Raw genomic sequence first — 19,858 nt, forward strand, 5'->3', positions numbered from 1 at the left:
TTTATAAAGCCTTATTCCAAGATAAATAGCCCCACTCTTGGTTCTGAAGAATGCTGATGCTATTCTGCCATCTGTACCACGTTTTTTGCATTCTCCAGCTAACTCCATGCCCAACAAGGAATGAGCTGCACCACCAAACTGTCTGTATTTAATAAAAAAAAAAAAAGTCTACATGGTTTGCTAAAACTGCTTATTTTGCTTGGCAAGGGTTTTTTTTTCTTTAAAAAAAAAAAAAGTAATCTACAAATTAAATTCATCACCAAAGCAATTTACTTGCCATTTTGTTTATGCCTTATATAAACCTTTGTTTTGCAGTTCCCAGATACCTAAACACAACCACTAAAATCTGAAACCAGATAATGAAACAACAGAACCATTTCTGCTGCTGAATTTAAAGTAATGTCAGCCTTTTTCACCGAGAGGCAAAACTTCATTCAGAGTTGTAACTCAGTGTACAAGCACTTCCTCCCAAAAGTTGTAGCTTGTACACTCCTTTTCCCCTAATACAGCATACAGAAAGAAACGAATCAGTAAATTTTAGACAAATTTTTAATATTTTAAAAATCCATTTTAATTTTATTGTTCATTTTACTTTGATACATTTTTCCAGATAAAAAAGATAATCTGAAATTTTGATCCTACACAGTGAAATCAGTGCAAAGAGGCCTCATCACACAGGAAGGATTTCACTGAAGCTTTTGAACTAGCCGCTTTGGCTGTTTCACGTAAAACAATTAAGGTTACAGAACAATTCAAAGGCAGCCACGCTTTTTTAGCATAGCTGGATGAAGTGGAAAGATAAGGAAACTCTTTTTATAGATGAGAGGGGAAATTTTATACTGTCGAGCTTTTTATTTATTTATACATTTTTATACACAGACTTGCTCCATTCTTTACCCTGTATCTGTGCTACAAATCTAATTCTTCATATTGTTTGTCAGTTTTCCAGAAGATAATTGTGGAGAACAAATACAAGCAATCCTGTTTAAAGACGATGGAAAGTTGGAAAAGGGATTCATGCTGAGACACACTGACCCCAATATTTTCTTCTGAGTTACAGCTCTCCAGAATAGAATCAGTCTGCAAGTACAACTTGCTATTCCCAGACTCGAGACATACTGCTTTTCAGTTGGCACAGCACTGCACATCTTTGAGACTACAGCAGTTTAAACAGGTTCTAGTACTGCAATAGCAGCATGCCTTCGATATTTACTACTTTCCAAGGTTTGTGCCACTTGAAAACATTACCAGCAGAGAGTTTCTCTCATGAGTTACAGCCCTGATAAGAATGCAAAGGAGCACTAGATTAAGAGCAAGTAAAAATGGGTGCATCAACGTAAGCAATTTAGAGCAGGTTCTTTTTTGGTGCAAAATTGTCTTGCATTTATCCTTGGAGTCTTGCAGTATTCTTGACAGATTTTAATGGATATTTTGATGCCTAAAAATATTTACAAGGTACCCACTTGCACTTCTGAGAATCGTATCTTTAGCCACTCTGCCAATCTCTTAACTCTTGCACGTAAATTAAAAAACAGAATGTAGTATGTAGTGATTATTATATTTCTAAAGAAATACAGATTTACTTACTATTACAATTTAGTACGTAAACATACATTTCCATTAGTGAAGACTTTGAGGAACCTTCTCTTACCTGTATCAGGATCTTTTACTACAATATCAGAAATCTCAAAGAGTTTGAGAGGCAAGGGCATCTTTCGGTTAGCCGCAATAGTTTTCAGCAGCCCAGGAAGGAGGGTTGTACGTGCCACCTGCAGGACAAACATGGTTGATGCAAGTGAAACACCTTCCAAAATAGCTAATGTTAGATTTCTTAATTTTTTGTTTTGTTTGCTTGTAACAAGAGTTTAAAAGTAGTCAGATGCAAATACTGCACTCATCTCTTATGTTTGAGCATCTTTGTTTTAGAATTATTAAACCTGAAAATGTACATTCTCTGCACATTCTTTATACTGCATTTTCTGAAAGAGCGTATATGTGAGCTTAAGAATAGATATCATTTCACATGCTTGAGCTGCAGCGCAGGGTAGAAAAACAAACAATACAGAAAGAAGTGCAAAAAAATCCCCGTAAATTTAATCTCACTTATGCAAAAGGTAAATACTAAGTGTTATTTTGGAAATATTAAATGCTGTCTGAAATATTATCTTGATATCTCCTGATATCAATCAATGATATAGGCAGAACCTAAGTAACAGAAATGGATATATTCAGATTGCAGTCGTGGATAACCTGAAGTACATAGAAAACGTATGCAAGGAACCAAGGCAGGATGCAGTCACATGTGTTCTTACAGATACATTCACGTATATTTCCTGTGTTCTCCATTCAAATACTTCCTTAGAAGTGCACCATTTTTTTTCCCCCCCCAAACTGGAAGAGTCTGATTGAAAAAATCTCATGGAAAAGAGATGGGAGTGATCGTCTGTTGCTTGACTGCAGGTAAAAAGTTACCACATGCTCAGCCAGAGTTACTTTTTATCATTGGGCAAGCAGCATTTCTGTCTATTTATCCTACTTTTCCTAACCAGTGAAGAGTTCCAGCTCCACACTCAGCTGGAAGAGGGTCCCTGGCATCATCCTGCCCTTGCCTTGCCGGCAGAGGACAGGGGATGGGGGAAAAGCCACCCTGAGAATCCCATCACAGTTAACATCTAAAGCTGAATGTTTATAGTGCATCACAAAGAGTAATCCTTCCCAATTTTCAGGGAGGCCTACATATTTTAAAACATTGAGGCTACTTTTGCCACAAGGAATATTCAGCTAATAATGTAACTGCTTAGCAGCATCACTACTGCAAAGGCAAGCTGTCTTTGAAGAACAGGAATCTGAAATTGTACCTGGCTAGAGGGCTGCCTCTTCTTCTCTTTTTGTTCACACTCAGTATTGTTTGTTTGTGGTACATTCTATATTGCTCAGTTGTCATCACCATGCCAAATGATATATGTGAACAGGTGATAATAGTCTAAACAGGTTACAACAGTGTCTTGCATGACTGCTTACTTGTGATATCAAACAGAACAGAAAATACATGAAGGTACCCAAAAATTCTCTTCCTGAATCTCAGAGTAGCAAAAGACTGTTTTTAGTATTAGAGATAAGATCTAGAAAGGTATTTTAGACACTCAGAGAAATCAGACTTACTGAAGAAGATCTTGAGGAAAAAAAACCCACAAATCACAAAACATTAATACCCACAGACTGCTGAAACTTTTCTAAACTTTCTAAAGAGTGTTTACCTTTGTATTTCTTAGGTTAGAAACAAAAAGAGCCTCTAAATTTACTTTCCCTGTAAACTAATGAAAGCACCTTTTTAAAAAAACACTCTCTAAGAAACACTAAAAGAAATACAAAAACTATGGGTACACTTTTACGTACTTTCAGAATTGTTGACAATACTGTACTTGAGCTCTCAAGATCTGCTCTAGCACAGATCAAATGATCTAGAAATGCATATTAAAATACTTAGAGCAATATAGAATTTAAAAAAAAAAAAAAGAGTAATAATCGGTAATAATTACATTTCCTATCCAGAGCTCAGGAAGTTTAGAGATTGCCAGGTCTAGTAGTTCCATTTATATTGAATGGCTTTTCTAAATGCAGGAGTTGATCAATCATCTGGGATTTTCTGTAATAAGACAGCTCAATTTTGCCACATGCTGTCATACAGAACATGATATTTTACTTTTTGAAAAGCTAATAGTATTTCACACCGAATAAGGTATTTCTCAGTGAAGGAGTAACAGAAAATGACTGCTAGGAAGTTTAGCACATAAATGTGCACGTCCTCTTTAATGCGGGAAAAGTAGCTCTATAGTTTATAAATTTTATTTCCTGTTCGTTTCTTTCTTTCCTCTTTAAATATAGAATCTGTGACAATGTTGCTGTCAGAATTTGACCTGAATTATCTCACCTGAAATTCTGCAGTTTTGGGGTTTGCTATGCGCACTGCTTTTGTTGCACAGATATCCATACCAAGTTTATCTGCAGTGTCTTCTTGAGAACACTGAGAGGAAGAGACAAAAACCCACCAAGGTCAAGTAGTTAAAATAGACAGTAAGCCAATGATGAAATTTGATATCAAGAATGAACATGCAATTGTAGCACTTGCTCTGAGGCCCCCTAATACACTCTCATGTGCAACACCCACTCATAACAAAAATTAAGCCCCAGTCTTAAGACTAAGTAGGCAAACTGGTTTATTTACAAATGTTAATTACTAACCAAAATAAAGCTAGTTTAAAAAAAAAAAAATAGGCAAGTGTTTATTTAAGCTTCTGTCATGGATTGCTGTCATGTTTTAAAAACAGAGGCTCAGATTCTGCCCCCTGACTTGCAGTGGGTAAAGTATTTCATTCTGAAAATAGCACTTGTGAAGGGAATGGTACCCGAGCTTTCTCACAAAGAAAACAATCCCTTGGGGGCTACTTACAGAAAGTAAAGTGCTGTCTATGAAAAAATAGGTCATATGGCCAAGGCTTCCATTTCATAGCTGCATAGGATTCTCATAGTTCATTGTTGTTGTTTTCTTTTTTTTTTGAATTGGAGTATTTTTAAAGCCCTTATTCTCAAGGTGTATTTTTAAGCTGGTCAGTAAAGCAATACACATGCACTTTATCAGGCTCAGACGATGTCTGTGCACATACAGCAACAGATGCTACTGATAAGATCCACACGACAGATTCCCAGAATTTATAGCTTTATTAATGTATTAAAGAAACCAATAGCAGACTAGGCATGTAATTGAGGATTTACTAGTATACTCCAGTCTCCCAGAAGTGTTCCTTTTGCACTGGCAGCACTCCGAAAAGTGTGTTGATAGACCAAATGTGAGGAAAATGAGCAGATGATACAATCTGAAAAACTGGATTATTGAATACAAAAAAATAAAATCTTAAATGAATGCTGACCTTAGGAGGAGAAAACTGTGTTAAACAGTTTTCAGATGTGTATCTAAACTATGCTATATTACTATGATTGAACTAAATGCATTTTGGCTAAATTGGAGCTCCTCACAAAAAGCAATGTTATTGTGTACAAGTATAATTTGGGGCTCAAACCAAGAAACAGATTGTATGCACAAATACATAAGCAATGTTTGTCATATAACACTGGGCTACAGAATGTCGTAGCATAAATGATATTTGTCATAGGCCTCACATTGGTGTTTTAATAAAGTGTTGGTAACACAGCAGACTCTGGGTTTCATCATGCTACAGAGAAATACAAATATGTAATGTGATAACATGATACACTGCATGATCTTACAAAATTCTGCTGTTGCAGTTCATAAAGGTCCTCAGTTGTAGTGATGTAATAGATTCAGTGTTTTTAAGCATATTACCTATTAAGTGCTGAAAAAATGGAATTATATTTATTAATGAATAACAAAAATCTATAAAAGCTTGACCATGTTATACATATTATTTCCCCAACATGGTACTACCACAGGTAGTCTGAATATCTTTGTCAAATACTAGCACTGCAGGAAGTAATACTAGTTATTGTCCTGGTTACTTAAATGAGTTCATAACAAAATATTAAAACTGGAGTATATTTTTCAGACTTTAGAATTAGTCCAAATTTTGCTTTTGAAGCTCCATGAAATCTGAAGGTGTTAAAATTGTATTCAATCCATTTGGATTACCAACTTTGGTTGCAATAGCTGAACTTTTCAAACGTGTGGAAGTGTTTTAGGAGCCTGCATCATGGTATCTTAAAATCTTTGAGTAAGCTATCAAAAAATAATCTGTGATCGGATAACTATTTCTTAAAAGGTTTTGTAGTTTCAGGGATGTACACTTCTGGCCATCTAGTAAGTTTTAAGCTCAGGAAAAGGTTGAGAAATTCCACAGAGGTTTTAATAGAATATATGATGGTAGCTCCCCATATGCTAAAATGTCCACAAGTTGCACTTTAAGGCAAAGGCTTTGAGCAGACCTTGCAAGAGAAAGGATTTTCTGAAATTTATAATGTATTTTCAATAGCTGACTATGCCAATCTCCACGTATGGAAGTTACCATATTCATTTGGAGGGCATGGGGGTGTACTTAACTTACTTTTTTCCAATAGTAGATCAGGTTCTGTGATCCAGTTCACAACGATGGCAAAGGGGTATGAACAAGTGGCCATGACAAAGATGGTGTTTTCTACTGAACATTTTATTTCAACAAAACAATCCTGCTGCAAAATTTCAGTATTAGAAATTATGCCAGCTGTTAGTACTGGAGTGGCACATGCTGCTGCAGAGTCCTAATTCTTGGTAAAAGACTACTTGTGTGGCTGTAACAAATAACATGGATAATACCTGCAACCAGTGGTAACAACAATTACTGTATTTTCATTTGTTCTTCCATGCAAAAAAATCACCTGTGGTGAAATTTACAGAGGAATCTGTGTGCCCTTAGTGTGCATTACAACTTTTTTACAGGTATTCTTAAAATAAACTCTCTGCTGACTGAATAACTATGTATCAGCTTGGTATCTAATGCAAGGAATCATGGGCAAGTGGCAATACTAAAAAGAGACAAATAGAAACAGGATAATCTCTAAACTGTGTAGTAATATCCACCAGAAAATACTGAATTTTTATGTTTGTTTTCCAGATTATCAAACTATGATGAATTTCACATCTGGTGATCAAAGTCTCGAGAGAGACTTGCTGTCTTACAATTTCATCCTATCAAGTTAAACTAAAAACAGTACTTCAGCAGCTATTTTTGCCTCTATACTTAGAACTACATGCCACATTAACAGTGACTCATTCAATTTCTCTGACCTACAAACTCATAAAATATTATACTATAATTCCAAAGCACTAGCAAACAATCACTTGCCAAAACAGTAACGGATAGTACTGGTACATTTATACAATAACATATCCTCAGATCATCCTCTGCAGTTTTGGCTGCATCACTATTCCAACATGCAACTGAGAAAAATATGAAATCAATATAATATACCAGGGCAAAAGTGAGTGCTTCAGTGAATCCAGCAGCTGCCAAGTCCAGTCTCAGAAGTTCTGTGAGCTTATTGAGGGGGAGCTAAAATGAAACAAAAAACAGTTTTCAACTTCCATCTAAACATTCTTATATTCTTTCCCGAGGTGATTCTGCCTGTTACATTACGGTGAATTCACTAGGGAGGTACTATACTTGTGTGCTTAAAATTTTTGAAAGCATCAGCCAGCTGCCTTTAGGCTTGCCTGAGGAAATGAATCTCCCAATTAGAGATTTAATATGGGCTCCCTACTTAAACCCTGTCTTTTTTCAAGTACCAGCAACCACTGGTCTTGGACTTATTCAGATCAGTGGGGCATCTGTTTTGTATCCTATCCATGGTAAATACTTCTCAAGGCAAAGCATGTCAAAATATTTAATTCCTAGGTTCTGTTTTCCCCAAAGCCCTTCTGGCATGCACTAGTCATTTACTGACAACAGAGCGTTTATTTGAAGGGGCAATCTTACTTGATTAGCTATGGTGTATGTTTTCGGAATAGTCATCTGAATGTTGTTATAACCATAAGCTATTGCTGCATCTTCTACGATATCACATGCATGGATAATGTCCGCTCTGGTAGGAGGGATTTCAATCTCTATATTGTTCCCATTCCCTGTGACGTGTGACTTCAAACACATCCTAGTCAGCAGCTTTGCAAGGCTTGATGGAGTTTCACTGAAACAAAACAAGAGAGTAGTAATTTATGGATCTTGCACTGTATCGACTGGCTTTTTAAAGTAATCAACGTTTCTGCTCCATTGCCTTATATCCTGAAGAACCTCCAAGTGCTTTATGGACTGTACATAGACTTAGCATTCCATCAGAACCAGCTCAGATTCTGACTCTTGAGAGGTCATTTTTCTTTACTTCACAACAATTGTGTGAGGCCATAAAGAATCATTCACTTTCCTTGAAAACAGGGGAAGAAGTCTGACAAAGTTGATCTAATTACCCAAGATAACCCCTGAATTTTTGATAAATTAAAAAAAAAAATCTCAGTGTAAACATTTTTAAAACAATGCAATAATCAATGTTTTGTAGTACCTTTTTCATGATTAATGTTTATGAGTAAAAACTATGTTTTCATTTGCAATAACACACCTGATTCCTATTTTCTTGTTAATGAGTTCAGGTTTCACCTTCTCTTTTCTGTAAGTCAGTTCCTAAAAAGAAAGACAAAGCTCTTCAGCATACACAATGCCTGCCATTTCTACCTAAGAGGATTCAATTTTGACATCTTGGCAATCTAGCTTCTTCTAATTACGACATTAAAATGACATGCACAGAAGACAAGTGTAGAATATTAGGCTAAACTTAATATTTTAAGATAACAGGATTGTTGAAAACATGTTATAGTACGTGATGCAAAAGCTGTTCTCGGTTAAGCTAGAAGGTTGAATGCAGCATGAAATCCCTGTTATTGAAACTTCCGATAATTTCTGATATATGCAAGTAACAGAGTTTCTGAAAGTTTCTAGTCACCAGTTCATCCTAAGTCAAAGCCCTAAAGCAGTGAATAGTCATGCATGAGATCTCATGGTTCAGTACAGATCAAATGACTTTTAGGAGGAAAAGGAAAGAAAACTTTCTATTTCCGTATTGGCACAGAAATATCTACGGGTATTTTACTTAGAAAGCTTGCAACATATTTAAGAAAGTTATTTTGTATGTATTTACTTAGGTGTTTCTAAATTACTATATATAAAAACCTTAGCATCTAAAACTTTGGGGATTTTTTGCTCTATTTTATCTAGGGAAGCTACTTTGGTTACTGTGGAGATTTCTGTTTTGTTGGGATATCTCTTCAGGATTCCAGGTCTTTCCTCTGTTGATTAAAGCTGACATTGCTAAAAGATAAAGCTAAAATACCATTAGAAGAAACTCTCAGTAAAAATAAGTTTCTTTCCCTCTGAACAGTTTGTACTTGCTTGATATATCTGATTTTATGAACTCAACCAGATCTCTGTTTGTCTTCAGTTACTTTCAGGAAACAGGAGGAATTGCTTTCTTTATACTTATTAAGAGAACAAAAAAGTAAGACTCCATTACTGCAGAGAGGTCTGCCTGGGACGCTGAATGCAGGCAAACCTGCACTTGAAGTCAACATCCTGCCTTATAGACCTTTATATAGTTGGAGTCTATAAAGTGAAAGACTGAAAAATCCAGTGTTACAAGGTTATTTTAACTGAAGGGCATTAAAGCTTCCAGATCTGATAAGTAAGTTATGCTGAGGCTGATTTCAGTTGTCCACTGGTTTAAGCCTGAAGGACCTCTTCCTGCATTCATTTTTCCTGATTTGGAACACGTAGGTTTTAAAGGCTTTAGACACAGATTATGACCTTTGATTGCAATCTTTACTTGTTCCTGAAAAAGTTCATATCACATGAACTCTAAACCACAACAGTGGTTACCACTCGTAACTTTAAACCCTACCCTTCTTTTTGGAGTATCAGGCTATGTCAGTGAGACTGTATTGTTAGCCTTACCATAAATTCGTGGAGCTTCAGAATGAGTTTCCTAGATAAGGGGAAGCTGGAGCTGGAGTTATTTTTCATGGGGCTAGAGAAGGCCCTGGCTCACTAATATATAGGTAGTGCCAAGCTAAGCTTTTACACTATACCTCAGAACCAGTATGTACTGCCTCTGCAGAAAAAGGAGACAATGTCACTCTTACCAGACTTTGTGTAAATAAAATCCTTTCCCCAAGGATAGTGAGATATCATATCACTATGCTTACCGGATAGATGTGGGTCTTGCCATTAGGATAAACTACTTCTGCTGCTTCAACACTAAGAGAGACAGAAAAACAGAAGTAAAAATGTTTTTAACACATGGCCCAAATGTAATGTCTCTCTGACCGGAGATTTATACTCACCTGAATGGCTTCTCACAATACTCACTAAACATCGTGACTATAATATCAAGAACAATTTTTGCCTACAAAATAAAGATAATAATCATATTGAAATCTGTCATCTACTTGTGCTGAAGTAGACAAAATATCTTAACAAAAAATGGGGAAAAAAATCTTCTTACACTCTCTTCATTCTGTTCTATTTAATAACTTCACAACCAAAATTCTAGCAGTCTAGAATGCTAAATTGAATTTTAAAAATGTTTTTCTTCTGCTGCAAAGACATTTATGCAAAAACTTGAAATTTTTCGTTTTCAAGGTTCTGAAGCATTTGTATATCTTTGCTAAACTCTGTTCTGAAGATACACAGGGTCTTTATGACCGGTTGGAAATGAGTTTTCCCAACCTTTAGTCTAATCAGTCACTTCACTGAAGTTCCAAGTGAGAATGTAGGGACTGAAGGACTGTGCATTGTTTAGAAATATATTGTCAAATAACCTCATCTGCAAAATCTTTTGTTTTACAGTTAATATTTTAAGAGATTAGTGTAACAGAATATAATCATGAGATTGAGATCAGCTTCTCAATCTACAAGGGTTGATTTTTTATGCCTTTTTGATGTTTTTTAATTTCCTTTACGTAAACAGAACAGCACTATTTTTATTTTTACTATCAAGGCAAACAGTAGCAAGAAGCAGTTATTTATTAGTTTGCTTAGAAGTCGCTCCCCAACGTGCAAATTTATTTGTGTTGTTAACATATCATTGCGTAGTAGGGTAAGTTAAAAGCATTTTTGCTCTTAAGCATCAAGATACACCCTTTAGGGAAACTATCAATGAATGCACAACCTACATTCAAGAACAGGCAATTATAACTGCTAGGCTTTCATGCTTCAGCACTGAGTTGCAGAATTTGCATATGGAAAGACTTCGATTTGACACTTATTTGCACAGCATCCCTGCTTGAAGAAGATAACTAAGAAGAAGAAGTGTTGTCTTCCTTCCCTCAGCCCAAATTTTAAGTAGGAGACAAAATGATTCTTTACAAAGAGTATTCTGGCAAAATAGGCAGTCTTAGTGAATTTTACTCTTTTCGAAGCCTTTCAGATTTAGAAAAAATGCTCAACAACAAAAAAAGCCCCTAATTTACTTAAATTACTTTCTCGTACAAACTGAACACTTAGTTTCAACATAGACACAGTAAAAACAAAATCCAATGAAAATACAACACTGTCTACAGAGCAAGCCTAAAACTGTGTTGAGAGAATTCCACATAGTCCTACAACTTATCCTGCCCTTTTGAAATGGGAGGTTGGCTCCATAAAGTAAATGCCTGGCTACTGTAGGTCTTTGTATTGGAGCCCTATCACCCAAAGGATAAACAATGATATTACAGCCTATCAAAAGCAGGAAAGATTAATTTACCTTTGTAATATCTGTGCCTGTACATTCAATAAACACATTTCTGGTGTTTATGCTTATTTTTGAATGATCTCCTAAAACATATGAAGACAAAAACATGTTAAGAAATGTTGTTACTTTCTTGCAATGACACTGATACTGACTCCTTTTTTGATTCAGAAAGATCATGTCATCTTCCACAGCTTAAAAAGCCACTGTCTACTGCACCAACATTCACAATTCTTTCCAGAATAGCAGTTCTTTTTATTTCTAAATTTATGAATCAAAAAGAGGAAAAAGACAGACCAGACTCACTGACCGGGTTATGCTTTACACTGAAAGACACAAATCTACAGGTATCTCAGTATCTATTTGAGAAAGCAAGCTAGCAGAAGAGCGGCCATCTGCTGGTTGCAAAGTGGTTCTGCACTTCCAGAGCATCTCCTCTTTCCTGGCTTTAGCAACATATTTGCATTTGATGTGTCATGTGCGTAAGAAAGCAGCCTTGGACAGGAATGAATTAAATGGTTTTTAAAAAGTGATTTAGACTATGAATAGCCATAGCTACTTCTGTGAATAACCAAGATCTCTTGACACTGTCTGCTGATACACTATGGGTTTGTCTACATTAGTGATTCCGGTCCTAGTATGGGTTCCTCTTAGGCATGAATTTGCTTTGTGTCTGTACTGGAAGTCATGAGATGTGCACTGAAACACATCACTGATGCACTCAAAACTGTTTCTCATCTGGAAGAAGCAAGGTAGAACATACACTTATGTATCACCTAAAGTGTCTCTCTTGCAAATCCGATGCAAAGTCCCCCAGTAGTTGGTTCCCTATGAAAGTGGGGTTCTGTTAGTAAGCCTCAAGCAATCTAGAGCAGTTGTACAGAAATCTGCCTCGTATTGCCTGTTAGGTATAGATGTGCAGTGCATACCTTGAATGAATTTCATTGCCAATAATCATGCAGCGTGGACATACACGGTCCTAGAATTGCATGGGATCGTGCCAAATCCAACCTTTGCCCTTTTCGCCTTTCATTGCACCCCACTGGAGGCAAAGGGAAGCAAACAGTTGGATACACATGGGCATTCTTGCTTCCTTTGTTTGACCCTGAGCAAGTCATTCAGCTTCTGTGGTTTAGTTTCCTACCTGAGAAACTAGGTCACAGCTAGGCTGAAAGTTAGGTGCACTGAAGATCTTAAGACTGAGGGATCTTGTATTCCCTTGCTTTTGATGCTGTGCTGTACCTCTTTGCAGATGGAATATATTCAGCATTTCTGCACTCACTTCAAAGCAAGTATAACCTTCCACTTCAGTGCTTGTAGATAATCCAAAAAACCAATACAGATATTTACATTTCATTATCTGTTTAAAAAGTACCTTTAACCTGGATGCTTCTCTCAAATCCTGTTCTTTAAAATAGAGACAGGTATTAAATTTAGCTCAACCTTTTTAATTGATAAAGTGTAAACAATATGCAATGCTTTTACATGGAACACTCCAAAGTTGGAATGAGCCTAACAAAGAAGGCTCAGACACAGTGGTTGACATCACCTTCAGTTCAGAACAGTTGTCCTTACCAGTCCCTGCCACAGAGTTTGAGCTGCCTTGTAAGAAGATTTGGGTTAATTGTTTAAGATACGGATAAGGTCACTTAGGAAAAATACATTCAAAGAGATTATCACTGCAGATTTTAGCAGTCAGTGTAGGGAAAGCTACTGATTCTTGACCTAAATATATAGGTATACTGAAATATCTTTGTTAAAGGAGTAATTCTTGCCATGTCATTAATTGGCTTCAGTAAACGTGGTTCTCAAAAATCACCCATAGTTTCTTTTGCATTCAGAGGAAACCCATGTTTAGAAACAATGCAAAAAACTCTAGACCAATTTATTCTTTTTAAGCCTTTAAAGTCTTCTGGAATCACTTGTGTGGTAGCAAAAGGATCCACAAGAACTAGTTCACACTGCTGATAAATACACTGGTCTTAACACCTAGGTGAAAAGTTCCCTACTGTGACCACATAAAATGGAGTACAAAGCAGACTGTTACAGTTATCAGTTTACAAAATAATTTCTTACATGCTTGTTTTAGCTAAATGTCTGATGAACAACGTTTATGTATGCAAACAAAATGCTTTCCTAAGAAAGGTTCCTGTCACAAGGGACCTTTCTTGAGTTCTAGAAGGGTATGAGAAGCTAAATGCAGAGGTTTGCAGTGGGACTTTTACATCCGCTTGATGAGGATGAGAAAAGAGGAACACTAGCAGCCTAGGGAGGGAGCAAAAAATTTGGCTGCATTTAAACTGAAAGAAGGAAAGAAGACTACATGAAATTATAAGTGAAACAATTTTAAGAAAACAGAATAATCCTTATTACACATCAATGTTTCTATTAGACGCTGACTCTCACACAAAATAGCAGCAACAATGTAAACTAGTTATAAGTAATCTTACCATTGATGATCGGTGGCATGGACAGAACAACACCATTGCTGTCATAAATGAGAGGATAAAGTGGCTTGTTTTCTATTAGGTGTAAATAGTGCCGAAGGTGGCTGTCAGTCTGAAGAAACAAAGCACAACCTAAATTTCACATTAGCTCACTTGTGAGCTTCCATAGTGCCACAATCCTTTGCTGAGAGATTAACAGGAATTTTGAAAGAGGGAAGGATTGGGCTTAGGGCTAGGTACTTCACTAGCAAAAGCTGTTTGCTCTCAGAAGCAGGAAAACTTTGAAATAAGGGAACTGGATTTTTGGTTTTCTTGAGAAGTTCAAAAAATTATTTCTTTAAGGATTCTGTCAAAGATGCACAGGATGCATTTGGACATGCTGTCCAAACGATGCCCTTGTTCATCACAGCAGGCCTTTCATTGCCAAACTCATGGGCACACATCCTTAGTTTATAGGAACTTTCCTTAAAAGTGATAAAAATTAGCACTACAATACTTTTATTTATAAATTGCTGAATACTGACACATTTATGCTTAAATTTGATTCAAAATTTACATCAGTTCCAATGACATAGTATATGCTGTATCAAAAACATCATTTACTTTTAGTCTCTCTGATGCCCTTTGTTTCCTAGCTCTCTTACTCACCGTTAGTCAGAGATCTTTGAGAATTTATTTCTCTCTATGACCAGTATGTGTGCTCCAGCAGGGCTGTATATTGTAATGACGGTGATAATAATCAAATGTTGACATTTAAAGTGGCCCACATAAACATCGTAAAATCAGACTTGATAGAATCTTTTCCTAGCATTTACCTGGTTTCATCAGGATGCTGGGCCACGAGCAGTGCCAGGCTTCACTTGAGCCTTTTACACTGCTACACTTGCTTAATATGTAGTTGGGTAAATAATTCAACATCTTCCCCAATAAATTAGCCAAATTAAAATAACAATAAAAAATTTGGTATTATTTACCCCAAGCTTTCCTCAGCTTTGTACACTGAGTATCTTACCAGTGTAGATAGATAAATATACAACCCTTTCACAGTATTATTAAAAACATCATGAAAAGCAGTCTTCGTGTTGATAGATCAGAGGTTTAATATCAAACGCACTATTCTAAGAGTTATGCTTAGCCACAAAACACCACAATGTATCTTTCACGGACAATAAGAATAAAAATAAAGTATTACCATGTATTTCTCAAGAATAAGCAAAATGTGGAACGTTCACTAGCTGAAGCTACATAAGAGAACTGTGTTTTATTTGTAAGAACAACTCTTAATAACAAGGATATGAGAGACATTAAGCCTTGGAAATTCATCTTCCTGCATTTAGTGCAACAAGTCTGAAAAATCCCACTTACCCTATACAGATCCATAATTTGTGAAGCTGTGTACTCCTGGGATTGATTCAAGGGCTTGAATTTAATTTCAGAAGGTGCTTTAGCTGTAAAAGTAAATGGACCAGAGATGGTGTCCAAATCATGGGTACCTATTGCTACTAATGCTCTTCTCCTAGAAAGAAAGAAGGCAAAATAATGGTTTTACTAGTAATATTTACTGATAATATCTCATGATGCTCTATACTCCTATGCATTCATAGAACGTACTGAAAACGTAGATGGGCAATTTTGAGAACCCTAGAAATTATTTTCACGAATAACATTTTAACAAATGTTAACAACACACCTAACAGTCAAAGGCAAATCCAATGGGACTGTTGCAAAACGCTTCTTTCTCAACTGTTGTAGGACCTGTAACAGCTATTTATGTTAAAAAATATTGAGAGCAGGCAAAAACAGGCAAGGAAATGAGAAGGATCGAGAGAGCTGCTATAAAAGATTTTCCTTAGCATAAATATAAATATAAATATAATGCCTCTCTGCAATAGGGATGTGCAGTCTTAACATGTGATAAAATCATACACATAGACACTATATACTACTTCAAATTTAAGCACTGACCTGCAAATATTTTGATGTAGTTTTTCTTGGAGGTCAATGAAACTATCGTAACGTTCCTTGGTAAAAGTTATATTACGAAGGACTGCAGCTACAGCATGAGGACGGACCTGGACAGTCTGCAATTTACAACAGCAACATATTATAAATTTCAAGTACACAGAATATACAAAACTAAAACTGTGCACTTAAATTAATGTGCACTTTTCTTCATAAAATCCTCTTTTGTAAAGTAGTAATCAAAAGGAAAATTCATGGAAAGACATCAGAATCCCAAAGGGGAAAAAACCCCAGACAAACCCACTCCAGGTCTGATAGAGACAAGGAGGTTTCCAGTATACTGTGTAATGGCCCAGAAGGTCAATGCAATGTGAGCATCTGAAACTTTGATTTGATCTGCTACTAGGTTCACCCAAAATAATTTGTCTATTGTTGCTCCCCCTCCCCTTCCCTAAAAATAAATCACAATGAGTAGAGATATTTAAATTTCTTTAGCTCCTGTTCTGCAAATAAGATTTCCAGTCTCACTGCTCCTGTAAAATTGGTACTGATACCTATCTTGCTGGTTCAGAAACTCTCAATAAATTTACAAAGGTGCAGTAAACACTTTTACCTCTTCAGTGATAATCAGCCTCTGACCTTCACCCTGAGCTGGTATTATCTTTTCGTACCTAGGGAGATTTATCCTAGAATAAAACCAGAAATAAGTCTGTAACTGAAAGAAAGTTCCCCAAATGCCGGAAACCTTAGAAATGTAGCAACAATTACATGTAGAAAACTTTCTTAGTAACATTTCTTGGCATGTAAATTAGCTAACTGTTTAAAACTGTTTTCTATGGGATGGTAAACAGATTACTGAACTAGAAAGGAAGGACTCAAGAAGATAAAGTCATAGCAGAAAAGTGAAATAAAGTATTTATTTTGGTATTTATTACAGAGGATCACAAGGAAGTTCCTCTGCGGGAGTTCTTTACAGAAGAAAAGTCTCAAATGGAACAGCAGTTGAAAAATTTTTAGAACAGAGCTAAAACCCAGTAACATTCTAGTCTAGTCTTTTAAAAATATACAACAGATCCTCTCCACAGGAACAGCTGACGAATCTGATCTACACATGAGATCATACTCAAAATCCAAGCAAGTGGCAAGTTTGTTTATTGACCAGAAATGGACTCATATTTAAACAAATAATAAACCACACAAAAATGTCACAACTCTGCATTACCTTTCTTTAAAGACCTGCAGTCCTCGGACCAACCCTTCAAGGCAAAGAAGATCATAACGGTTGGCAGGAACATCAATTTTATAGAGAACGGTATCAGATGCACCCTTCGCCTTTTCTTCACCTTTTTCTTTACTTATAATGTCTTTCTCAGATGTCTGAAATTGAGCAAAAATGTCTTTTTAACCTGAAATATCTTAACATTGACAGAAGTATGACAGTGAGATAATATAATAGGAAAAATTGTATTAATTAAAAGTTTAAAGGTGTAATTTGGATTTATACAGCAAATGGACACACCACATACCAGAAATGATGTAAAATCTAAATCTTTCTCAGATTCAGAGATTGTAATGCAGTATAGCAAAAGAAAAATTCACTACTAGAATTTGAATTTTAGAAAAAGAGATTATAGAAGCGGAAGTCTCCAGGCTAGCAGATCCCATAGAGAACTGAGACCTTATTTGTGGCAAAAGATGGGCAAATGACTTGTCATATCAAGTCTATTCTGAAATACAACATAACATATGATGTTCAGATGTCTTCTGATAAACATCATTAAAAGATCAATTAATTCAAACTAAAAAGCAAAACCAAAACAGGTCTACTTGAACAAGATTTACATGGATACAGTTAACAGGGCCAGCAAATTTTCACAAGTACAGAATCTAAATCAAAACTTTAAATATAAATCAGTTACAACTCAGGTAACAATGTCCAGGACAAATACATTTTTGTGGATATTGCACAGAAGAATGCATACAAAACAAAGCCAAACAGTAAAATATGTTCAATACATGGCCTGCGGCCATATTTATGCTGCTAAATAAAATGGGGCCAGAGACTGAAGACCAAGTGGCACAGGCCGCCGACCTCCACGAAGTATAGCAATCTGCCACCTCTTGCTTCCAAGACGGTAATTTTTGTATGTCTGTTTTTCTTTCCAGATTCAAAACACCTGCATTAGTACAGTCTATTACAACAGTATTTTATGACCTAAAGGTATGTGTTACATACTCTGCCCTGTGGTATGGAGATGTATGAGGATGTTTCGGGATGAAAAGCCTGCTGCAGTACTGCTGAAAGATTGTATAGGTCAAGGGGACCTTCAAGTCTTGCCCACACTGCTTTTTGAGGATACCTGGGCCATGGTAGCCTCCAAACCTTGCCTAGACATTTTCTTGGTACATGCTAGAGGGCATCAGCCAACACTGAATTCCGGGGAATATGCTGGAAGTAATGCAGTACAAACTCTTACCAAATATAAATGCTGTCAGTACACTACATCTACTGAAAAAGTAACAAATAAAAACGTTACTTACAACTTCATCAAGCTCCAAACCAAACTCAAAGCAAAGCTCATTAAATTCTTCATCAGCTGTGAAGAAAGAAGGTGAATTTTGCTTAATAAGCAGATCTCAGACTTTTCAAGTAATTTTGTGTTTGTTTCGAGTGTTTTCAAACAAGACAACAAATGCTATTTTGAAAAAAAAAAGGGTAAAAGTAATTTAAAGCATTTTGCTTATATTTGCATCTGAGTAGCAGTTTCTTAAGTATATATTGCATTTATTGACACGTTATTCTTACAGTCACAGCAAGGGCTTCTGAGCCTCAGAGCCTAGCTTCATAACGAGCTCCTCAGCCAAGTTTGTGTGAGTAACTCTGGCCTGAACAGATAATGAAAACAGGAGGGAGTAATTGGACAGCTTCTGCCAACAGCTACTTTTTTAATCAATCAGCTTGTCATACAGAAGTTGCATCAACTGCGTTATGACATGTGAGTAGCACAACCCTGATCTGACAATGGAGATTTGCACCCACATGTCTTAAAAGCCTACCAACTCCAGTGTGGGCTGCTGCATGTCCCTAAATGCTCTTTCAGCCAAACAAGCAGTTCTTAAGTCACATCTCTGAAGAGCCAGCGAAGAAGGACTGAATGAAAACACGGTATTAATTGCTTGCTTTGCCTGCTCACACCTCTTCCCTCCCTTTGGTGATTTAATCAGTTCCTAAAACAGACAGTGAAACTCGAACCAGAAACCGCGATTTAGAAATGCATCGTTCTGATTTCCTGAGCGATTTGGACTCAAGCAGCACGTATCTGGGCAAAAGGCTGAAGGGTCCAGGGAGAATACATGGCTTTGTCTGGCATGCCGTGGGCCTGTGCAGGGCAGACGGCCGGGGCGCACCCCCGATACAGACACCGCTGTTGGTCTGAAGCCTGGGCTTCCCCCCAGGGTCAGCTCAGCTCCGCGGGCACGGGATAAGGAACGAGCGAAGGGGTGCTGTCGGTGGACGGCTGGACTGCCCCACCTCCGCCGCCCGTCAGGGGTTTGCCCGGGCCGGGGCGGGCAGCCGGCGGAAGGTGCCGCGGCCGATCGCAGCCCAGAGGCCGCGGTGACCGGAGGGAGCCGGCCGGCAGGGCCGCGGACGCCTCCTGAAGCACAACCGGAGGATCCCCGGGACACTTCAGCCAGCAGGCGCTGCGGCCAGCGGTACCACGCCGCCTCAGCCGCCGCCCGGCACCCCGCGGGGCGCGGGCACGGCGGCCGCCCGGCCGCCCGGGAGGCGGCGTGAGGCGAGCTGCGGCCCCGCGCAGCCCCCAGCCCGCCCGCGCCACTCACTGTAGGTCCTGCCCAGCGCCTGGAAGAGCAGGTCCCGCTTCACGCTGACAGTCGGCATGGCGGCACCCGGCTCGCCCGCACCGCGCCTGCGCGACCGCCCGCCGGGCCTTTGCCGCGCCGCGCCTCCCGCCGCACTGCCTGAAGGCCGCCCGCCCTTCCTCCGGCCCGCGCCCGCCGCCTCCCTCCCTCCCCGGCGCGACGGTGCGAGGCAGCCCGCCCGGGCGCCCGTGGAGCGGGTCTGCCCGTCTCCTGCGCCCAGGGAGGAGGCGGGCAGCGCGCCGAGCACCGGCAGCGCGGCGGGCAGCTACGGCGGTGACATCAGCCCT

At 38.1% G+C, this 19,858-nt stretch overlaps 1 protein-coding gene across 3 annotated transcripts in view; it reads right to left on the reverse strand.

Moving 5' to 3' along the window:
- The window catches only part of FARSB (phenylalanyl-tRNA synthetase subunit beta), a 39,648-nt gene extending 20,008 nt beyond the window's left edge, over positions 1 to 19,640 (reverse strand). For all 3 annotated transcript variants that reach the window (XM_075158169.1, XM_075158170.1, XM_075158168.1), the window contains exons 1-15: positions 19,533 to 19,640; positions 18,231 to 18,286; positions 16,912 to 17,066; positions 16,303 to 16,375; positions 15,693 to 15,808; positions 15,093 to 15,243; positions 13,731 to 13,839; positions 11,296 to 11,366; positions 9,893 to 9,954; positions 9,755 to 9,806; positions 8,119 to 8,180; positions 7,485 to 7,692; positions 6,981 to 7,061; positions 3,932 to 4,024; positions 1,652 to 1,769 (exon numbers count right to left, since the gene is read on the reverse strand). In XM_075158169.1, the coding sequence (XP_075014270.1) occupies positions 1,652 to 1,769; positions 3,932 to 4,024; positions 6,981 to 7,061; positions 7,485 to 7,692; positions 8,119 to 8,180; positions 9,755 to 9,806; positions 9,893 to 9,954; positions 11,296 to 11,366; positions 13,731 to 13,839; positions 15,093 to 15,243; positions 15,693 to 15,808; positions 16,303 to 16,375; positions 16,912 to 17,066; positions 18,231 to 18,286; positions 19,533 to 19,590 (1,465 nt within the window). In that variant the 5' untranslated portion in view covers positions 19,591 to 19,640. The remainder of the gene's footprint in view (positions 1 to 1,651; positions 1,770 to 3,931; positions 4,025 to 6,980; positions 7,062 to 7,484; positions 7,693 to 8,118; positions 8,181 to 9,754; positions 9,807 to 9,892; positions 9,955 to 11,295; positions 11,367 to 13,730; positions 13,840 to 15,092; positions 15,244 to 15,692; positions 15,809 to 16,302; positions 16,376 to 16,911; positions 17,067 to 18,230; positions 18,287 to 19,532) is intronic.
- Positions 19,641 to 19,858: the final 218 nt, after the last annotated feature.

This window comes from Calonectris borealis, chromosome 9 (genome assembly GCF_964195595.1).
Source record: "Calonectris borealis chromosome 9, bCalBor7.hap1.2, whole genome shotgun sequence".
In the NCBI taxonomy this organism is placed as follows: domain Eukaryota; kingdom Metazoa; phylum Chordata; class Aves; order Procellariiformes; family Procellariidae; genus Calonectris; species Calonectris borealis.